Source organism: Orbicella franksi, chromosome 3 (assembly GCF_964199315.1).
Source record: "Orbicella franksi chromosome 3, jaOrbFran1.1, whole genome shotgun sequence".
NCBI lineage: Eukaryota > Metazoa > Cnidaria > Anthozoa > Scleractinia > Merulinidae > Orbicella > Orbicella franksi.
In genome coordinates, this window is record NC_138147.1 from 22,737,501 (window position 1) to 22,756,634 (window position 19,134).

At 41.9% G+C, this 19,134-nt stretch overlaps 3 protein-coding genes across 3 annotated transcripts in view; 2 read left to right on the plus strand and 1 right to left on the minus strand.

The window, feature by feature from the left end:
- Positions 1-5,629, plus strand: part of LOC145482723 (uncharacterized) — a 22,560-nt gene extending 16,931 nt beyond the window's left edge. The window contains exon 5 of the mRNA XM_081461365.1: positions 1,865-5,629. Within this exon, the coding sequence (XP_081317491.1) occupies positions 1,865-2,403 (539 nt within the window). The 3' untranslated portion in view covers positions 2,404-5,629. The remainder of the gene's footprint in view (positions 1-1,864) is intronic.
- Positions 1-19,134, plus strand: part of LOC145482722 (ATP-dependent DNA helicase Q1-like) — a 361,760-nt gene that overhangs the window by 115,342 nt on the left and 227,284 nt on the right. The gene's annotated exons all lie outside the window — the stretch shown is intronic.
- LOC145482695 (uncharacterized) overlaps positions 1-19,134 on the minus strand; it is a 64,078-nt gene that overhangs the window by 37,271 nt on the left and 7,673 nt on the right. The gene's annotated exons all lie outside the window — the stretch shown is intronic.

Below are 19,134 nucleotides of genomic sequence, written 5' to 3' on the forward strand. Positions count from 1 at the left end.
ATTTGTTGACAGCGAGTTCTAAATGCCGCTCTTTGTCCTCTTTCCTCCTGATTTCAATCTGTAGGAAGCGTTTAGCCCTTGATTGACGCTTACAATTTGACATTTCCAGAAAATATATATTCTCTCATTAGCTGAACATAGCGATGAGCGCATGAAGCACTTGTACTTACGGCTTTCATTTACCTTTTTTTTTCGTCCGTCATGATGGTAGCCTGCGAACATCGCCTATTTCTGGCGACGTGCGGCGTGAAACAAAAGCCAGAAATCCCTCGCGTGTTCGCACCGCAGGCCTTTTCGCGCGAAAGCTTTCGTCATTCACACTTTGCTATTATGTGACTGGTCTGTTCAACGGAGCGCAAACAAACCACAAACACAAAAGGAAAAGAATGTTGTTCGGATGTGAGCAGCCGTTTCTTGGGGGGGAGCGTTGCTTGACATCCCAAAAAACGGCTGCGGAGGAGACTATGTCCTCCCCGGAATTTGCCTAACCATACTGTCCTTCTTAAGTCAGTCTCTCTGGTTTATTTTTTTCAGTTTTTTTCTAGGAAGGCTAATAATCTAGAAAAATAAAAAGCTTGATGCTGTCAAAAATCGTACGGTTTTAGAAATTTGATTTTCGGCTTTGTTGAGATGGTATTAACAGTAAAAAAACGGGTGACGTCACAGATTATGACGTAACAAAACTAATTTTAACGCAATAACAGTAGAGGGATATTTTTTATTCCGATTTTCTTCTTTATTTTTGCTTTAGTCATCTGGCACATCACATGTGCAACATAGCTGCATTTGCTGGAACAAAATTACGGCTCCAATTTGGGGATTTTTCTCAAGGGGGGGGACCCCATATTTTGCAGAGTTATTTTTCATGATTAAAAATGCCATATTCCATTTAATTTTTGTGATATGGACAAAATTTTTTCACATTTCAACTCCCCTTGATGTGCTCTTTCGAACACATTGTAAAAATTATGCATATTAAAAACTTCAAAAGTGGCAAAAAACATGGCGTCATTACTGTGACGTCACAACTTTGACATTTACTGACATTTTTCACGTAAATATAATTGGCAGTAGGTCTCCTGCTTATCTGCCAAGTTTGGTGTAGAAAGAGTCAATACTTTTTAAGTAATGCGAAATAATGTGAAATACTCAAGAACTGACGAAACATTTGGGGGGGTGGTTTGGCCCCTACGTAATCAGCAGAAATAAAAGGAAGCCGGGGGCAGCTTTAGTGATAACTATTACTACTAAATACCAATAAAAACAAACTTTATTGAGTACTGTTTCATACAAATTTGAATCTTACATGTATCTGGTAAAAATATATAATAATAATAATAATAATAATAGTAATGATGATGATGATGATGTTTATGATGATGACGACGACGATGATGATGATGATAAGTCATCCAAAATTTAGTCTTGGCTTGAATGTGATGACATTTAGATAACTTTTTTGTATAGAAGCAAGAGTAATCAGTAGCGAGAGTAATGAATAGAATATACAGTGAAACCCCGCTTAACGGACACCCATTTACAACGGACAGTTTTCTTTTTCCCAACAACTAAAAAGCTCATGTGTTTTCTCTTAAATTAGCCCGCTTAATACAGACACCCGGATAATGCGGACACTTAATCACGTCCCGTTGGTGTCCGTATTAACGGGATTCCACTGTAGTAAGAAGTGTCATCGGCAGATGTCAACTCCAGGACCATAACACATCCATAACATACACAAGAATAACAAAGGGCCTAAATAGATTGCTGAGAAACTCCACCAGTAATATCTAATGATGAGTTGTAACTATCATACGTACTACACTGTATGTCATGATGATAATTATTTTAAATTTCTTGACAGATTTTGTCCCTGAATTATCTGTTGCTGTAGAGGACAAAAGAATGATCAAACAGGAGTGGTCTTTACTGGGTACAATGACAGAATTTTCTCAGGCATATGCCACAGCTATTGTTTTTTCTTTCTTGTGCCATTATAAATTTGGTATGAAACGTTCTTTCATACCAAGTTTGTTGTTGTGTCCTCAGGGGTTTGCTGTGTTTTTTTACGACTGCAAAGAAGACATAATGATTGCGAAAGCTTGTCAGTGGTCTGAATATTCCCTCGTTTTGTTGTGGAGTGTACTTCACTATCGTATTTTTTATCCACCCACGTGGCCCAGGGTGGGTAATGTAACTCTCCCATTTGGCTACTTAAACAGCGTACGTCCTGATTTTCGTTATTTAGATGAAAACAAATTTCATTTTGGGGAAAGCTTAGACTCGCCAGTTTTTAGGAAGACGCACCCTTTTGCTGGAAGACTTAGAGACGACGTGCGGAGGCCTGATAAGGGCGTATTCATAATCGTCGTGCATGAAAAAGAGGACAAACAGGATCATTAAAATTCTCACTTCCTAATTTTGGCCCATTTTGCTGGCTTGTATTTCTCAACACAATTTTTTAGCATCTTTATAGAATATGTTAGGAGTAGAATTGTCTTTTATTTAATAACAGTCACGTTAAATTACTTTACAGAATATTTTTAGGGGCAGAATTGTCCTTTAATTAATGACAGTCATACTATATAATTTATTCTAAACTGTGACCATTTTGATCGAAAAAATTATGGCAAGAGTGCGCACAGTACAGTTTTTTAATGCAACAGAGTCTTGGATTCAATCAGGAAAAGACAGCAACAATGCTAAGTTCACTACTGTGAAGTCATACCACCACTTAGGATAGAGTACTGGTACTTAAACATTTATTTTTCATTATTTACACAAATAGTCCTGCTGTTAAAATAACCAAAAATAACCAGAATTGTTCATTTTGTGATAAAAGCATGAAACTTCCCAGGATGACTAACCTCTATAAGGTAAACATTTTCTGATATGGAGCCATCCCAAACTTCCACCCAGAAGCACGCTACGCGCATGTCAAAAAATGACATATTAGGCCCATACATGGGAGCGAGGCAGAGTTAAAATGCTTATTTCTAAGCCTTTTCCGGAATACTTTGCCTAGATTTCTTGCATTTTAATGTAACAGCAACTTATAAAGTATCTGGGAGTCGAAAAATTTGTCACGTGATTAGTTACGTGACCATCGTTTCAATAAACAATCAAATAATACCGAATATTGCATCAATACGTTAATATTTTTTTTCTCCTCTTCTTTCTCGTTTTTCCTCGCAAATAAAATAAGTAATTATTTTGAACATTACAATATAGAGTAATAAGATATTCAAACTTAGAAACCTGTGTTTCGGCATGTACAATGTCATATTGGGGCTTTGCATCAAATCGAGGCCGAGACAAAGGATGGATCTATGTTGGCTATTGAGGTGATTTGCTTAAGTCTGGCTTAACGGGATATAACTAATTTCGGTGCGGAATTCAAGAGAAAACTCTTGATTGGTTTAAATCGTATTTGACTAAGCGCACACAATGGTGCTCCGTTAATAACTGTCTCTCTGACTTCACCACTCTTAAATGTGGTGTGCGACAGGGAACGATCCTTGGTCCTTTTTTATTTCTAATTTATATTAACAATTTGCCTAACTGTCTATCATTTAGCATACCTAGAATGTATGCTGATGACACACACATTAATTACGCTGGTTCTGATTTGCATTCGATTCAGTCTAGTCTATCTAACGACCTTGAAAAACTAAGCAAATGGCTCGTGTCTAACAGACTTACCTTGAACGCTACAAAAACGGAATTTATATTGATCGGCTCCAGGCAAAGATTAAGAACTCTATCTGATACACTCGAACTCTCCAATAATAATGTTCCGATTGAACAAGTTTCCTCTGCGAAATCACTTGGAGTAAATGTCAATGAAAATCTGACGTGGCATTCCCACATCAACTGTGTAAAAGGATCGCTTCTGCAATTGGAGCCATAAATTTAGTTAAGGTAATTCCCTTGAAATTGTTCTACTATCAAACCTTTTTTGCAACTTGGCATAATTAATATTCATGATATGAACATTAAAAAAATGCAATAAAAAAATGGGGTCGCCGTGCTTGTTAACGCGTCAGCAGGCTCTTAAAATGGGGTGTTTTTACCAGTTGAGCGTTAAAAATTCGAATCACCTTCATACAGAATTGAAGGTAGCTGCCGGTTTCGCCCCATGGCGAGTTCGCCCCCACCTAGTTCACCCCCACATCGACTCAACTTGATCGAGTTTGCCCCCAACCAGATCGAGTCGCATATAGAGATTATTCCTCGTTCTTCTACCCACTGCCTCATTAGATTACTGGTGGAGAGGAAACTTCGCTTGGTGGCGAGGTGACTTCGCTTGGTGCGAGTTGACTTCGCTCGGTGGCGACCGGAAGTTCGTTGGTGGCGAGACTCCCTGATGGCGAGATGACATAAACATACATAGACTGAAATGATTCTTCGAAAACTTTTAATAACTCGATGACAACTACGTAAACACGAACACAAAATTTTGGGGCGAACTCGAAATAGAAATTTTATGGTGGGGGCGAACTCGCCATGGGGCGAAACCGGTATCGTTCCAGAATTAAGACTTGGTTGCTTGAAAGACACAAAATTTTATGTTGAAAGTAAAGCTTCTTTTATTCAAATAAGCAGTATTGCTTTATTTAAGCCGTTTTTGATTGCCTGGTTGTGGGAATATTGCACTTTTTCGGACGGTTCCGTGGTTAGCTTGAAGTCCTCGCCTTGGCCAAAATACACCCAGTACGGAACTATTTTCCAACAAAAAATCATGTTCTACGATCAAACTTTTTTTCTTCCTTAAATATGTTATTTATTAGACTGTTCTTAGCAAATACCCGAAAAAAAATCGGGGTCACCGTGCTCGTTTAAGAGAAGAGGAACATTTATTTCGCTATCGAGCTTAGTTTGAGGGAAATCTCTTACGTTTTGCACACGTACGGGCTCATGACTTAGGGATACGCGATGCAATACTAAGGAATCACCTTAAGTCATTTGTGCCTCAATCTACCCTACTCTGCATATGCAACATCACTACCTCAACCTCACTTTGATTACTGCAGCCTAGTCTGGGGTAATTGTGGCAAAACATTATCTAACAGGCTACAAAAACTACAAAACCATGCTGCACGAGTAATAACTTAATCGGGCTATGACGCTAATGTCGATTCCTTGTTTCACAAACTCAGCTGGAAAGACTTGCAATTTCAATGTCAAATTCAGAAAGCTCTAATGGTTTTCAAGGCTTTAAACGGTCTGGTTCCCGAATATCTCACTTCTAAATTTGTAACACGAAATGAATCAAATTATGCTCTAAGGGACTCGGTTAACAAACTTGTTGTTCCCTCTCCGAGAACTAGCTACATGAAAAATAGTTTTAGTTACAGCAGCGCAACCCTTTGGAACAGCTTACCCTGTAATTACGGAAATCAGGTTTATAAGAAGAATGTTGCTGTAAGTTAGTATGATATTAGGATTAGAATTTTAGGTTTAGGATCTTAGAAATGTTATTCTTACCGTATATAAATAATGATTAAAGATTAAAGATTAAAGATAACATTTCTCACAGACATAAAATATACCATCCAGTAGGTCGTATCACAAGTTTCCTTGTTTTCTCATTTAAGTTTAGGACGTACTTTAAAAGCAACCTAAACAAATTCATAGGCTGCACTATCTAAATTGACAGGATTGATGTATTTTACATTTTAATGCTATTTACATTTTTCTGCATTTCCTTTGAAAAATACTGCAGCAAAGTGATTGGAAACTCTTGTTCTCTTAAAAAATTAACATATGCTTGAAGGCTAATCTTGACTGTACCGGTTTGTGCAGTTGTGGTGGAAATTACAACTAAAAGAACCTTTATTCAGATAGTGTTTTTAAAACCAGGCTTAGGAACGTTACAGCCAATGAAAGCTGTTTTTCAAAACGTTTCCTTCAGACCAAAAAGTTCAGCTAGTGTTGTGACATACCTGATCTATTCCGGCATGTTTAAAAGTTTCAAACGCTAAATAGAAAAGGTGTCTCAATCACAGTAAGCAAGTAACTCAAGAAAATCATGTCAATCAAACCTATATAAATTGACTCTGTATCTCAGCCTCGATTTGATGCATAGTTTTGATATTACGTTTATGGCACACCCAAAACATACATTCAAGGTTTGAATTTCCGTCTAGATAATAGAATCTACATTGCAAATAATAAAATTGGTGTGTAACAAACCATCATCGTTCATCATCATCATCATTTTATTTCTCAATAAAACCTACATTTTACAGTTGGACTGGCCCGCGGATAGCTATGCTAGTCTAGGCGGGCCAGTCTATCAATAGTTACAAATGATTTATAGCTGGTTTTCACATGACGTCACCAAAATTCGAACTACAAAACTATTGATCTTCCTGAGATTTTACTTAAATGATGTATAAGAGCAGCTGAAAACTAATATTCTTACAAATTCTCGCCCCGAATGGGTTCTTGGTTTTGTGATACACTACGCTTGAATTTTTAGGCTTTTGCGTGACGCGGCATTTACATGACTGCCTAGAGAGCTGTCATGATGGTTAAAAAAGTGGCTTATTTCGGGGAACTTGGCTATCTGAACAGTTCATGTCTTGGAAAAAGTATTATTTTAATGTTTTAGAGTTCCTCGAGGGATAAATTCACGCTTTTGTAGCAAAACTCAGTGACAGATGTTTCTGTTGGTTTCCGGCCGCCATGTTGGTGCCCATACGGATGGGCACCAACATGGCGTCTCCATACAAATCTCTATAAATTTGGGTAAAAAATTTCTCCGCATATCTCGCATAAGAAACATTGCTGGGACCAGAACTTTGGCGAGAGTCTTTGCATATTTACCTTCTTTTATTTCCCAGATTCTGGACTTTATCTATTGACCGGTTTTGATTTTTATTTTGATCTATTTTGAATTGCGTGACACTGAAAACCAACAATTATTATTATTATTATTACTTTTATTACTATTATTATTACCATGATAAATAGAGAAAAATAAAAGGTTAGAAAAAAATAGTGAACAAAATAAAAAGAAAAAGTGGGAAAAGAATGTGCTTTAATAGATAATATATTTTTTTGTTTATTTGTTTGATTGTTGGCTGGTTGTTTTTTTTTTACTACTGCTACTGGCATTTTAATTTAGAAATGATCCTGCAAACCTCAATGAAGGAATCTTCATCTTCAAGAACACTTAGTAGTTTGTTTTTAATTCTGAGTTTGAATGATTTCTTTGGTAGTTCTAAAAATGGTAATGATTTCATCAGTGCGTATTGCTTTGCTGGTAATTGAACATAATGGTCACGTGACCATCACGTGACATAATTTAAGACTCAAAGGCAATGGTTAATTAGTTTTTGTATTAAAAAAGCAAGACACTAGGCATAGTAGTCCCAGAAGGCAAAAAAATTGGTATTTGCATCAGCCTCGTTTCCATGTAAAGGACTTGTATGCCATATTTTTGACATGCGCATTCCATGGTTCTAGAAGAAAATTTGGCATGGCTCCATATCAGGAAATATTTGTCTTATAGAGGTTAGTGACCCTGCCAAGTTTGATGCTTTTATCAAAAAACGAACAATTTCGTCCCTTAACAGCTGGACTAAAATTACTGAAAGAATAGTTAAGGTGGCTGAACACAGTTTTTGATACCTGTGTTTCATTCACTTTTTTCTCTAAAATCCTTGATCCCTCGGTCATCAAAAATGGCAGAAAGCAAGTTAACAACACAAACTTTGGTTTTTTGATGGTTAAGCTGACGTATGTGCCGTTACCATGGCAACATGGTAACGGCAACATGCTATCACAGGGTTCACAGAAAACAACGGTTTTCTCCTGTTTTCCTTCGTTCAACGACAAACACACGGTGTTTTGTACGGCTCCACGCCGAGGGTTCAAAATGGCAGATGAGAACGAAGACAACGTTTTTCGTTCGGAAGATTTGGAGGATTTAACCTCTGCTGAATCTCTTGACCCACTGGGTGAGCTGCAGAGGGAAAAAACGGTCCCCAAACCACAGGTTTCAAAAGGGAGCAGTTCCAAACGAAAGACCACGTTGCGGAACGTTTCTGCTACAAGCAAACCACGTGCTCATTCGCACACTCAACATGAGGCGGTCATGGAAGGCCTTAAAACACTCCAAGAACAACAAACAGCATCTCTAGCCTCGTTAGGGACAGCGATTACCGATATGGTACCGACTGTGAAAGAATTTATGCACTCCTCTGGGAGCGGTACTATGGAGTCCTTGATTGTGAATACTTGTTATTTATTCCCTTACAGTAAATTACAGTAATCTTCGATACTACTCACTTGACCGACTCCTAGTGCGCATGACTGTAACGCAATATAGCGACACTACATCTCTCCTCTCCTCTGAATAATGCGCTAGGTAAAGCTTACAAACGACACTCAACATGTTGCTTCCTAAATCTATCAGTCCTGTTCATGTTCATACAAGTTATTTCCTTTAAGCAATTGACCTAAGCAATGTCCAAGTAACGCAGTCTGAAAAGTTCAGATAATGTTCACGCAATAATGTTGAAAACCATTGATTTGAGCAATGTTCAAGTAACATAGTCTTTGAAATGATCAGGCACTCGTCTTGCTCTTTCTGATCTGCGAAGTGGGGGTAATTCAACTGGTGTAACTGTAGGTGGTTCAACTGATGCATTTCCAGGTGGTGCTACTGGTACGTTTCTAGGTGATTCAACTGGTGTAACTGTAGGTGGTTCAACTGTCTCAATTGGTTCAACTGCTTCTGCTGCATCAATGAAGGGTGTAGACTGTTCTTCCTCGGGATGTACAGGTATGTTAGAAGGCAGCTTTTTAAAGAATGACGCATTTCTTGTTACAGTGTGTTCTGCATTTTGGGCTGTAATCATGCTTCCTTTCTTGTCTGTGATCTCAAATGGCTCAGGCTTGAATGATGTAGACATCTTGTTCTGTTTTGGTTGCTTTATCAATACTTTGTCACCAACATTCAGGTCTGTGTTTTTGGCATGGTTGCACTTGTCTGCATACTCTTTCATCTTCTCCTTTCTCTTAGCATCAGCTCGTCTGATCTCTGGGGATGCCTGATCAAACTGTACCAGAGGTAATGTGGACTTGAGTTTTCGTCCATTCAGCAACTCCGAAGGAGACTTCCCTGTGGTGCTATGAGAGGTGGCCCTGTACTGTCGAAGGAAGGTGAACAACTCTTGTTTCCAGTTCCTGCCTTGAACGACAGCTGTCCTAATTGCCTTCTCCAGTGTCTTCATCAGCCTCTCCGCCTCTCCATTTGCTCTGGGCCATTCAGGAGTTATTCTGCGATGTGTGAAACCAAGTTGAGTGGCAAACATCTGAAAACTTTCACTATTGAATGGTGGACCATTGTCTGTTCTTACTATCTCGGGGATCCCTTGCCTGGCAAAGATGCTGTCAAGGTGAGGAATCACTTCCTTTGCTGATGTTGACCTCAAGATTTCAACTTCTGGATACCGACTGAAGTCGTCAGTCACGACGAGCAAGTAATCTCCACTTGGAAAGGGGCCACAGAAATCTATGGAGAGCTCTAACCATGGGCCTAGTGGTAGGGGGGACATTTGCAGAGGTTCGCATACTGGCTTTGGATCATGGTTCGCAGCTTGGCACGGTAGGCACCCTTTGACAACTTCCTAGACCATTCTGTCTATCCCTGGAAACCAGACTGAATCTCGCAAAAGACGCTTGGTCTTGACAATTCCTTGGTGTCCACTGTGAGCTAGCATAATCATTCGATCTCGTAGCTTCTCGGGAACTATTATGCGGGTCCCTCTCAGAATTACGCCATTTGATACTGACAACTCCTGCTTGATCTGCTGGTACTGACTGACATCTCTTCCAGCCCTGTGCCACTTTTGAGTGGCTATCACTCTTGCTAGACTCTGCAATGTTTCATCAGCTGCTGTCGCATCTTTTACTTCTTGAAGCGTAACGGCATGGGGCACAGCATTATTGGTTACAAAGTTAATATAGGCATCAACTCTTGATAAATGGTTGGAAGCCTGCGATTGTGTGGGATCCGGATGGCGACTCGTAATCAGCTGGATTGTTTGCTCCTGGCTTGTAAACTACTTTGGTTTTGTACGGCTGTAGGCGTAGCTGTAGCCTCTCAACTCGCGCAGTTGCTTTGCAAGTGGGGTTGTTGAAGATTGTTTCTAACGGCTTGTGGTCTGTGATAACTTGGAAGGATGACCCATAGAGGTATAGGTGGAAGTGCTCAATTCCCCAGACCACTGCAAGAGCCTCTCTTTCGGTTTGGCTGTAACGGCTTTCACAATCCGTGAGTGAGCGGCTGGCATACGCTGCAATGTTTGTTCCTCCATCTGTTACTTGCGTGAGAATTGCTCCCAGGCCGACTGGGCTGGCATCAACAATCAGCTCCGTTTTGAGTGAGGGGTTGAAATATTTCATGATTTCTGGAGTCGCCATGCTGGCTTTGAGGCAGTCGAATGCATGTTGTTGCTCTGGTCCCCACACCCACTTAGCATTTTGATGCGTGAGTTGACGGATTGGAGCAGAGATGGACGCAAAGTTCTTTATGAAACGTGTGACGTATTGTGCCAAACCGAGGAAGCTGCGTGCCTCAGTTGCATTCTTTGGGGCACTGGCATTAATGAGGGATGCAACCTTCTTATCATCTGCACTGATGCCATCTGCAGAGAAGTGATGACCAAAGAAGTCAATGGATGATTGGTTGAACAGACACTTGGTAGGGTTTCCTGTTAGACTGTTTTCTCTCATTCTCTGAAGAACAGCTTGTAAAGCATCATCATGATCGGATTGGTTCTTGCCAAACACTATTATGTCATCAGAAATGTTTCTAACACCGTCAATTCCTTGCAGCACTTCTTCTATGGATTTCTGAAAGATTTCAGCTGCTGAGTTAATTCCAAAATTCAGTCGCTTGTAGCGAAACAAGCCAATGTGCGTGGCAAAAGTAGTAATGCTCTGGGATTCTTCGTCCAGCTCAAGTTGGTGGTATCCTTGGTTTAAGTCTATCTTGCTGAAAACAGTGGCTCCGTTCAGATCAACGATCAGGTCTTCTACAGTGGGTACTGGATGTCGCTCACGTTCTATAGCCTGATTGGCCGCTCTCATATCGACACATATGCGTACTCCTGTCTTTGGGGCCAGAACTATCGGAGAGACCCAGGGAGTTGGACCTTCAGCTCTTTCTATGATGTCAAGGTCCTCTAGATTCTTGAGCTCAGCCTCGACTTGATCACGGATGTGAAATGGTAGTCTGCGGTACTTCTGGGCCAATGGTTTTGAACGGTCATTAACATATAATTTTGCAGTTCTACCTTTCATCTTTCCCAGCCCCTCAAAGCAATCTTTGTAATCCTCGATGATGTTATCGACTTTGGGTGTCGACACACTGTTAATTATGTGTAGCAGCCCGAGATCAGTTGCCGTCTCATAACCTATCAAATTTCCATCACATCCATCAACAACGCAGAATTGCGTGACCGTCGATTTGCTTGTTACTCCCGACATGATTTCAGCTTCAAACTTGCCAATGACTGGTAAGGGCTCAGAAGATCGGTAGCCATAGATCCTCTTCGAGGTAGGTGTAATGTGAATGTTTTCCAGCTGATTGAAAGAACATGTGTCGATGACATTCACTCCCGCTCCTGAGTCAATAAGACATTTCACTCTCTTGCCTCCAATGGTTACTGCAGTAAACGGTTGTATCTTATCACGCATGGAGTGGAGAGTGATGCGGTAAGTGTACTCTTCGTCGGTGGATTCATCGCCACCTTTCTCATCCATTGTATTGACTTCCTTGAAATTTAATCTGCTTCGGCATACTTTGGTGAAATGGCCTTTCTTGCGACGATGTTTACAAGTTTCATTCAGTGCTGGACAAGGTCGTCCTTTATGAGGGTAATTTTCTCCACACCTGTAACACTTCTTGTTTTCCGACTTTGGCTTTTCCTCTCTCACCGCTTGGACTTCTGCTACTTTGGCTAGCTTTTCCTGTTCCTCGATGCCTTTAGCTTGCTTGTCAGACATTTCTAGACCACGGCAATAGTCGAGTAAGGCTTTGAGATCCATGTCTTCTCGTAGAGCTCTTCGCCGTAATCGTGAAGATAAACAGGACACGACTATGTGTGACTTGATTCCTTCATCTTCGTTGGTAAACTCGCATGCTTGAGCAAGACGCCTCAGCCGTGTGCAGTAAGAATCTAGCGATTCACCGGAATTCTGAGAAGCATTTCTGAACATGTAAATTTCGTAGGTCTTGTTTACTTTTGGCTGAAAATAAGCATTCAAAGCAGTCACTGCTTTCACATAGTCCTTTTCTTCTCCTTGATCTGGAAGCGTTTCAAAAATGTCGCTGACCTCTTCACCAGCGGAGTATAGTAGCAGCGCTCTCTTGCGTGTTGCATCTTTCACATCATGAGCGGCGAGATACATTTCGAAACGTTTCAGCCATTTTTTCCAACGTGGGCCGACTGAAGCGTTGTCTTCGTGGACGGAAAATGAAGGAAATGGAGGTAAGACATTCGCCATTTCGCTTCGGCAACTGTATGATCGTCCCGTGTAATCTTTTGAGGTAATTTTTCGATGTAATCTTTCGATGTAATCTTTCGATGTAATCTTTCGATGTAATATTATGACGACAAGATGTGAGTGTTCAACTTTGGTTTCCCGCCTTACTCAAATGGCGGCCAGCGCACGTGGCGTTGAAAACTGAACATGTTTTGCCATTGTTTATCCAGTGTATTCGATCCAAAGTGACGATTAAGTGAAGTGTTGCTGTAGTGGAATTCGCTTGAGTTATCCTCGTCGCCAGTTATGGAGTCCTTGATTGTGAATACTTGTTATTGATTCCCTTAGAGTAAATTACAGTAATCTTCGATACTACTCACTTGACCGACTCCTAGTGCGCACGAATGTAACGCAATATAGCGACACTACAGGTACATCCCGGAAGAGGAAAAGAGATGAGCTCAGCGAATCAGATGCTGATGGGCACGAGATTGATGACGAGATCGGGTTAGTCGACGTGGACGAGGCGTACGAAAAGCTTGTCAGTGAGGACAAGACGCCAGAAAAACCAGCAGAACATGAGGACAATGTTCTCGCTGTACTGTCAAAGATTTATGACTCGGAAGGAGCTGTGAGTGATCCAGTTAGTTCACAGTTAGCAAATCTTGTTGACAAAATGGTCAAAACGATGTTGTACGAGGACAACGCTAAAGAAAAGCTGGGAAAATAGAACAGACCTCAGAATTGTGAAAACTTAGTAAGTACAAGAGTCAACCCTGAAATTTGGGCTAAAATGAGATCCAGCTCAAAATCAAGAGATTTAAAAATGCAAAAGATCGAAACTAGCATGCTCAAGAGCATGCATCCGATCATTAGTTTGACAGACAAACTCTTGGCTTTGAAAGGTAAACCTCAAAATATCAGCAAGGAAGATGTATCATGTTTCGTCCGGTTTACTTTGGATTCATTGACTCTTATTTCACATTCTGTTTATGAAGCCAACCTTATCAGACGGGAGCTGATCAGACCAGATCTTAATGAACACTATAAACAACTTTGCAGCTCTCAAACTCCGATATCAAAATTTTTATTTGGAGATGACCTGTCTGTAATATTCTAGAGCCAATAAACCAGCCAAAACTCGAGAACGCAACTCTATTTTAATTCAGGCGACTGACAACGTGTTTCATCCGACCGAACTACTGGAAAACTACTGGAGGAGCGGTTACACAGCTCACAACATTCTACACTCCCCCACTTAGCCATGAAAACTAGTACAATAAATCAACGACAAAACTTAGCTTGCAGTTCTTAAGTGTCTCTGTCCTAATAACCTAAAAAGTCACTTAATGACAAAATCAGCCAAGTATCGAGGGGCGTGTCTGTTCCTAGTAGGGTAACGCTTCTCTGGAATGCCTTGGGTAGTTGATTGCACAGGAACAGCTGGCTCCCTTGGGGTTTCTTCCCACTGCAATTCTGGCTGTTCAGCTGCCGGCGATGCTGAAATTGGGTCTGCTGGACCCTCTTGATCAGCAATAGGCGCTTGGGGAATGCAGGATCGCTGTATAAGGTGGTCTTGGTGACGTCTCAAGAGTCGGCCATCTTCTAGCTGAACTGCGAAGGAAGTTGGACCCGTTGAATCTTTCAAGATTCCAGGTAACCACCTTGGTCCTCTTCGGAAGTTGCTTGCGTAAACTGCTTCCCCTTCCTGCATGGTGCGTTCCTTAGCATGCCAGTCATGTGCCTGTTTCTGAGAAGCTTGGCTTTGTCGCACTTTCCTTCCGATTTCCGGGTAGACTAGGTCTAGTCTTGATCTGGGTTTCCTTCCTAGAAGTAATTCTGCAGGGGAAACTCCTGTTGAAGTCTGCGGGGTGATTCTGTAACAAGCTAGAAATTCTGAAACTCGTGCCTCCACACTTCCTCCACTCATCTTCTTCATTACCTCCTTGAATGTTTGTACCGCTCTCTCAGCCAGTCCGTTAGACGCTGGGTGGTAGGGTGCTGTTCTGATGTGACGGATCCCGTTCTGTTTGAGGAAATCTCCAAGCTCTTTGCTCGCGAAGTTGCTGCCATTGTCTGTGACGACAATTTCCGGTAGGCCGTGTGTCGCGAAAGCGATTCTCAATTTCTCAATGGTAGCACTTGAAGTTGATGTATTCATTGGAAACGCCTTCATCCACTTGGAGTGGGCATCCATCACAATGAGAAACATTTTTCCAAGGAACGGACCCGCATAGTCTAGGTGGAGTCGAACCCAGGGTTTATGAGGCCATTCCCAGGGATGTAGAGGGGCTTCTGGCGGTGACTTCCTGTTTTCCTGGCAGGGACTGCACTGGTGAACCTTCTGCTCTAAGTCTGCATCCATTTTTGGCCACCACACATAACTTCTCGCCAACGCCTTCATACGGCAAATTCCAGGGTGTGTCTCGTGTAACTCTTCTACCACTCTTGCTCTTTCCTTAGGGGGGACCACTACTCGATTGCCCCACAACAAACATCCATCTTGAACACCTAATTCATCTTTCCTAGTGAAGTAGGGCTTCAATGCTTCATCTGAGTTGTGATTAGGCCAACCATGCTGAACGAACTTCATTACTTGTGACAGTATTGGATCACATCCGGTTCCGGTTCTGATCTCATTCACACTCACTGGTGTTGAATTGAGGAGTTCCATTGCAAACACAGTTTCTGCAGGCAAAGGTGTAGTTGAAGGACTAACCGGCAAGGGAAGTCGGCTGAGGGCATCAGCATTGGCATGTTCTGGTCCCGGTTTGTACTCAATGGAGTAGTTGTATGCAGCTAGAGTCAAGCCCCAACGCTGAATTCTAGCTGCTGCCATAGGCGGTGTGGCCTTCTTCTCATTGAACAATGATTCCAATGGTTTGTGATCAGTCACTAGACTAAAATGTCTGCCGTAAATGTACTGGTGAAATTTCGTCACACCAAATACCAGGGAAAGTGCTTCTCTCTCAAGATTGGAATAATTTCTTTCTGCATTGGACAGTGTCCTGGAAGCATATGCGATTGGATGTTCTGAGCCATCATCCATTCGATGCGAGGGAACAGCTCCCAAGCCATATTGTGACGCATCGCATGCCAAGGTTAACTTCTTTTGACTATCATAATGGACGAGGAGTCTAGAGGACTTCAGGAAATCCTTAGACTCCTGGAAAGCCTGCATCTGCTCTTTACCCCAATGCCACCGGGTCTCTTTACGTAGTAAATCATGCAATGGAGCCAACACGCTCGACAGGTTAGGCAGGAATTTCTGGTAGTAGTTAATCATGCCTAGGTACGATTTGAGTTCCGACACATTCTTGGGCGCTGGTGCATTGGTGATCGCTTCGACCTTGTCATCCAATGGTTGAATACCTTCTTTGCTGACCTTGTGACCCAGGTAGGTTACTTGAGGTTCCATGAACACACACTTGTTTTCCCGAAGTCGCAAGCCAGCACTTGCTAGTCGTTTCAAGACTTCTTCCAGGTTGTTTAAGTGATCGTCATCGCAGGCTCCGGACACTAGGATATCATCCACCCGGACAATTACATAAGGAATGTTCTGCAGTAGATGCTCCATGTTCCGCTGAAATATTCCTGGTGCTGACGATATCCCGTAGGGTAGGCGGTTGTACTGGAACAACCCCGTGTGTGTGTTAATGGTGGTGTACTGTTTAGATTCATCATCCACAAGAAGCTGCTGGTAGGCTTGGCTCATGTCCAACTTCGTGAATTTTTCACCTCCTCCTAGTGTCGCCAGGAGGTCTTCAACCTTCGGGATAGGATAACTGTCCAGTTTTGAAACTTGATTGACAGTTGCTTCGTAGTCTCCGCAGATGCGAATTGAGTCGTCTGGTTTCAGAATAGGTACAATGGGAGCAGCCCATTCCGAGAACTGAACCGGTTCAATCGTTCCCTCATCTTGTAGCCTCTTGAGTTCAGCCTCAATCTTCCCTGTCATAGCATATGGCACTGGTCTCGCCTTCAAGAATTTTGGTTGTGCCTCTGATTCCACATGAATTTTCACCTTTGGGCCGTTGAAGGTCCCAAGTCCTTCTCTAAACACTTCTGAGTACCGGTCAACCAATTTTTCAAGTGAAGACCCTTGGTTGTTTTTGACAACTTGCATTTTGAACAACTCCTTCCAGTTGATTGTCAGAACTCTCAACCAGTTTCCAATTGCTTTCGGTTCTTCACCAGATTCCCTGCAATAATTCTCTTGTAGGTTTCTTCGTTGATGATCGTAGCAGCGGCGCCAGTGTCCAGTTCCATGCTCGTCTGAACTCCGTTTAGCTGTAGCTCGACTCGAAACGGTTCTCTCTCCGCGGCGTTTATGTGAAACATCGTGTATTCTTCGCATTCTTCCTCACCCGACTCGTCTGTTGCCTCCAGGTGATGTGTATTTCCAAATTTACCGCTCTTTCGAAACTCCGGTTTACGCTTACCGAGACATTGGCTTGCCTTGTGACCCTTCTTACGGCATTTGTAGCACTCTTCGTCTTTATACCTGCACTTATCAGGATCGTGGAATTGTCCTACATTCTTTTGTCAGCCTTTTTGGATCCCTTGGTGGCTGTTTCGGTGGGTCTTGGGTCACGCGGTGAACTTGCGATTCTTCGGGTTTCTCACTTAGATTTCCAGCAATCAGATCACGTGTATTCCTGTCGGCAATTTCCATCGCGGTGGCTAATTCCATCGCCTTCTTGAACTCTAGTTGACTTTCAGGAAGCAATCTCCGCTGTATCCGTTCGTCGTTCAATCCGCAAACCAGTCGATCACGCAGCATTTTCTCCAGTTGGTCGCCAAAGTCGCAGTGCTCCGATAAATTCATCAGTTCGGCGACATACTGTTGTATTGTTTCTCCCTGCTGACGAAAGCGGCTGTTAAACTTGAAGCGATACACGATAGATGATGGTCTAGGATTCAAATGATTCTTTACCAAATTAACCAGCTCTACGAACGACTTGTCGGTAGGCTTCCTTGGATTAACCAAATTCCTGATGAGTTTTCGCTCCACACACACTGAGCAGAGCCGCCCGTTTCTTGTTGTTGTCCGTAATCTCATTCGCCGCGAAATACTGCTCGAGCCGTTCGGTGTACTCAATCCAGCTGTCGTTCTCGTTGTATTCCTCGATTTTCCCGATCAATGCCATGGTTTTGTCCGTACCTCGTCGCCAGTGTAATATTCTAGAGCCAATAAACCAGCCAAAACTCGAGAACGCAACTCTATTTTAATTCAGGCGACTGAGAACGTGTTTCATCCGACCGAACTACTGGAAAACTACTGGAGCAGCGGTTACACAGCTCACAACATACTACACTGTCCAAGGCAGTCAAGGAAATCAGCGAAACCAACAAGGTCAGCCAGCGAGTATCTTATTCAAAGCATGGCACATTTTCCAAACATGGATCCAATAATTTTAAGAGACAAGGATCATATCCGAATCGTCAAAATCATTTTTTGTTGCAAGGCCAAGGACAACGAAGGAAACCACCTTCAAAGCACACAAAGGAGCCCGTGTGGAACCCACTAAGTAGCTCCTGATCAATTGGGAAGCCAGGTGAGCATCCCTCTCTATACATTCAATCCATGCACGGCAGGTAGATTGAAAAATTTTCGTTCCAAATGGCAAACCATCACCTCAGGTCAAAGGATCCTCAATGCTATTAGAGGGGTCACAATTGACTTTAATGAGCAACCCACTCAGTTTTTTATACCCAGCCAGTACAATTTCAATCCATTGGAGGTAGAGATCATTGATCAACAAATTGAATGTTTTCTTGAAAGGGGGATCATTGAGAAGACCACACACTCAACTGGAGAGTACATTTGTAATGTTTTCATACGCCCAAAGAAAGATGACTCTCATCGCCTTATTCTGTATCTCAAACAACTGAGTCAATCAGTAGAATATCACCATTTCAAATGGAGAATCTTAAGAATGCTATCACTCTAATGACCCCAAATTGCTTTATGGCTACCATTGACTTAAAAGATGCTTATTATTCAGTACCAGTCAATGTAAATGACCGGAAATATCTGAGATTCATTTGGAAAAACCAACTTTTCCAATATACCTGCCTTCCAAATGGTTTAAGTAGTGCACCTAGGATATTTACTAAAATACTTAAACCTGTTCATGCTTCGCTATGATCCCAAGGATTTGAAAATGACTCATACCTTCAAGGAGGCACCTTTGCAGATTGTGACACTAATGTTGCTGCCACCACCAACCTTTTTGGAGATCTTGGATTCATTTTGAACCAAGAGAAATCTGTCTTTGAACCAAGACAGATAATCACTTTCCTGGGTTTTGTTTTGAATTCAGTTGCCATGACTGTTGCCTTGACACCAGGCAAGGCTACAAAATTAGTCACAAAAGCTAAAACAATACTTGGAAAACAATCATCCTCAGTTAGGGAAGTGCCTGAACTGATTGGCTTAATGGTCTCCAGTTTTCCAGGTGTCATGCATAGTCCACTATTTTATAGACAGTTAGAGCTTGACAAAACAATGGCCTTAAAAGCCAACAATGGTAATTTTGATGCTGTCATGACTCTTTCAGACACATCAAAGTCTGATCTAAACTGGTGGATAACACGCACACATACCACTTTTAATTGGGTATCCCA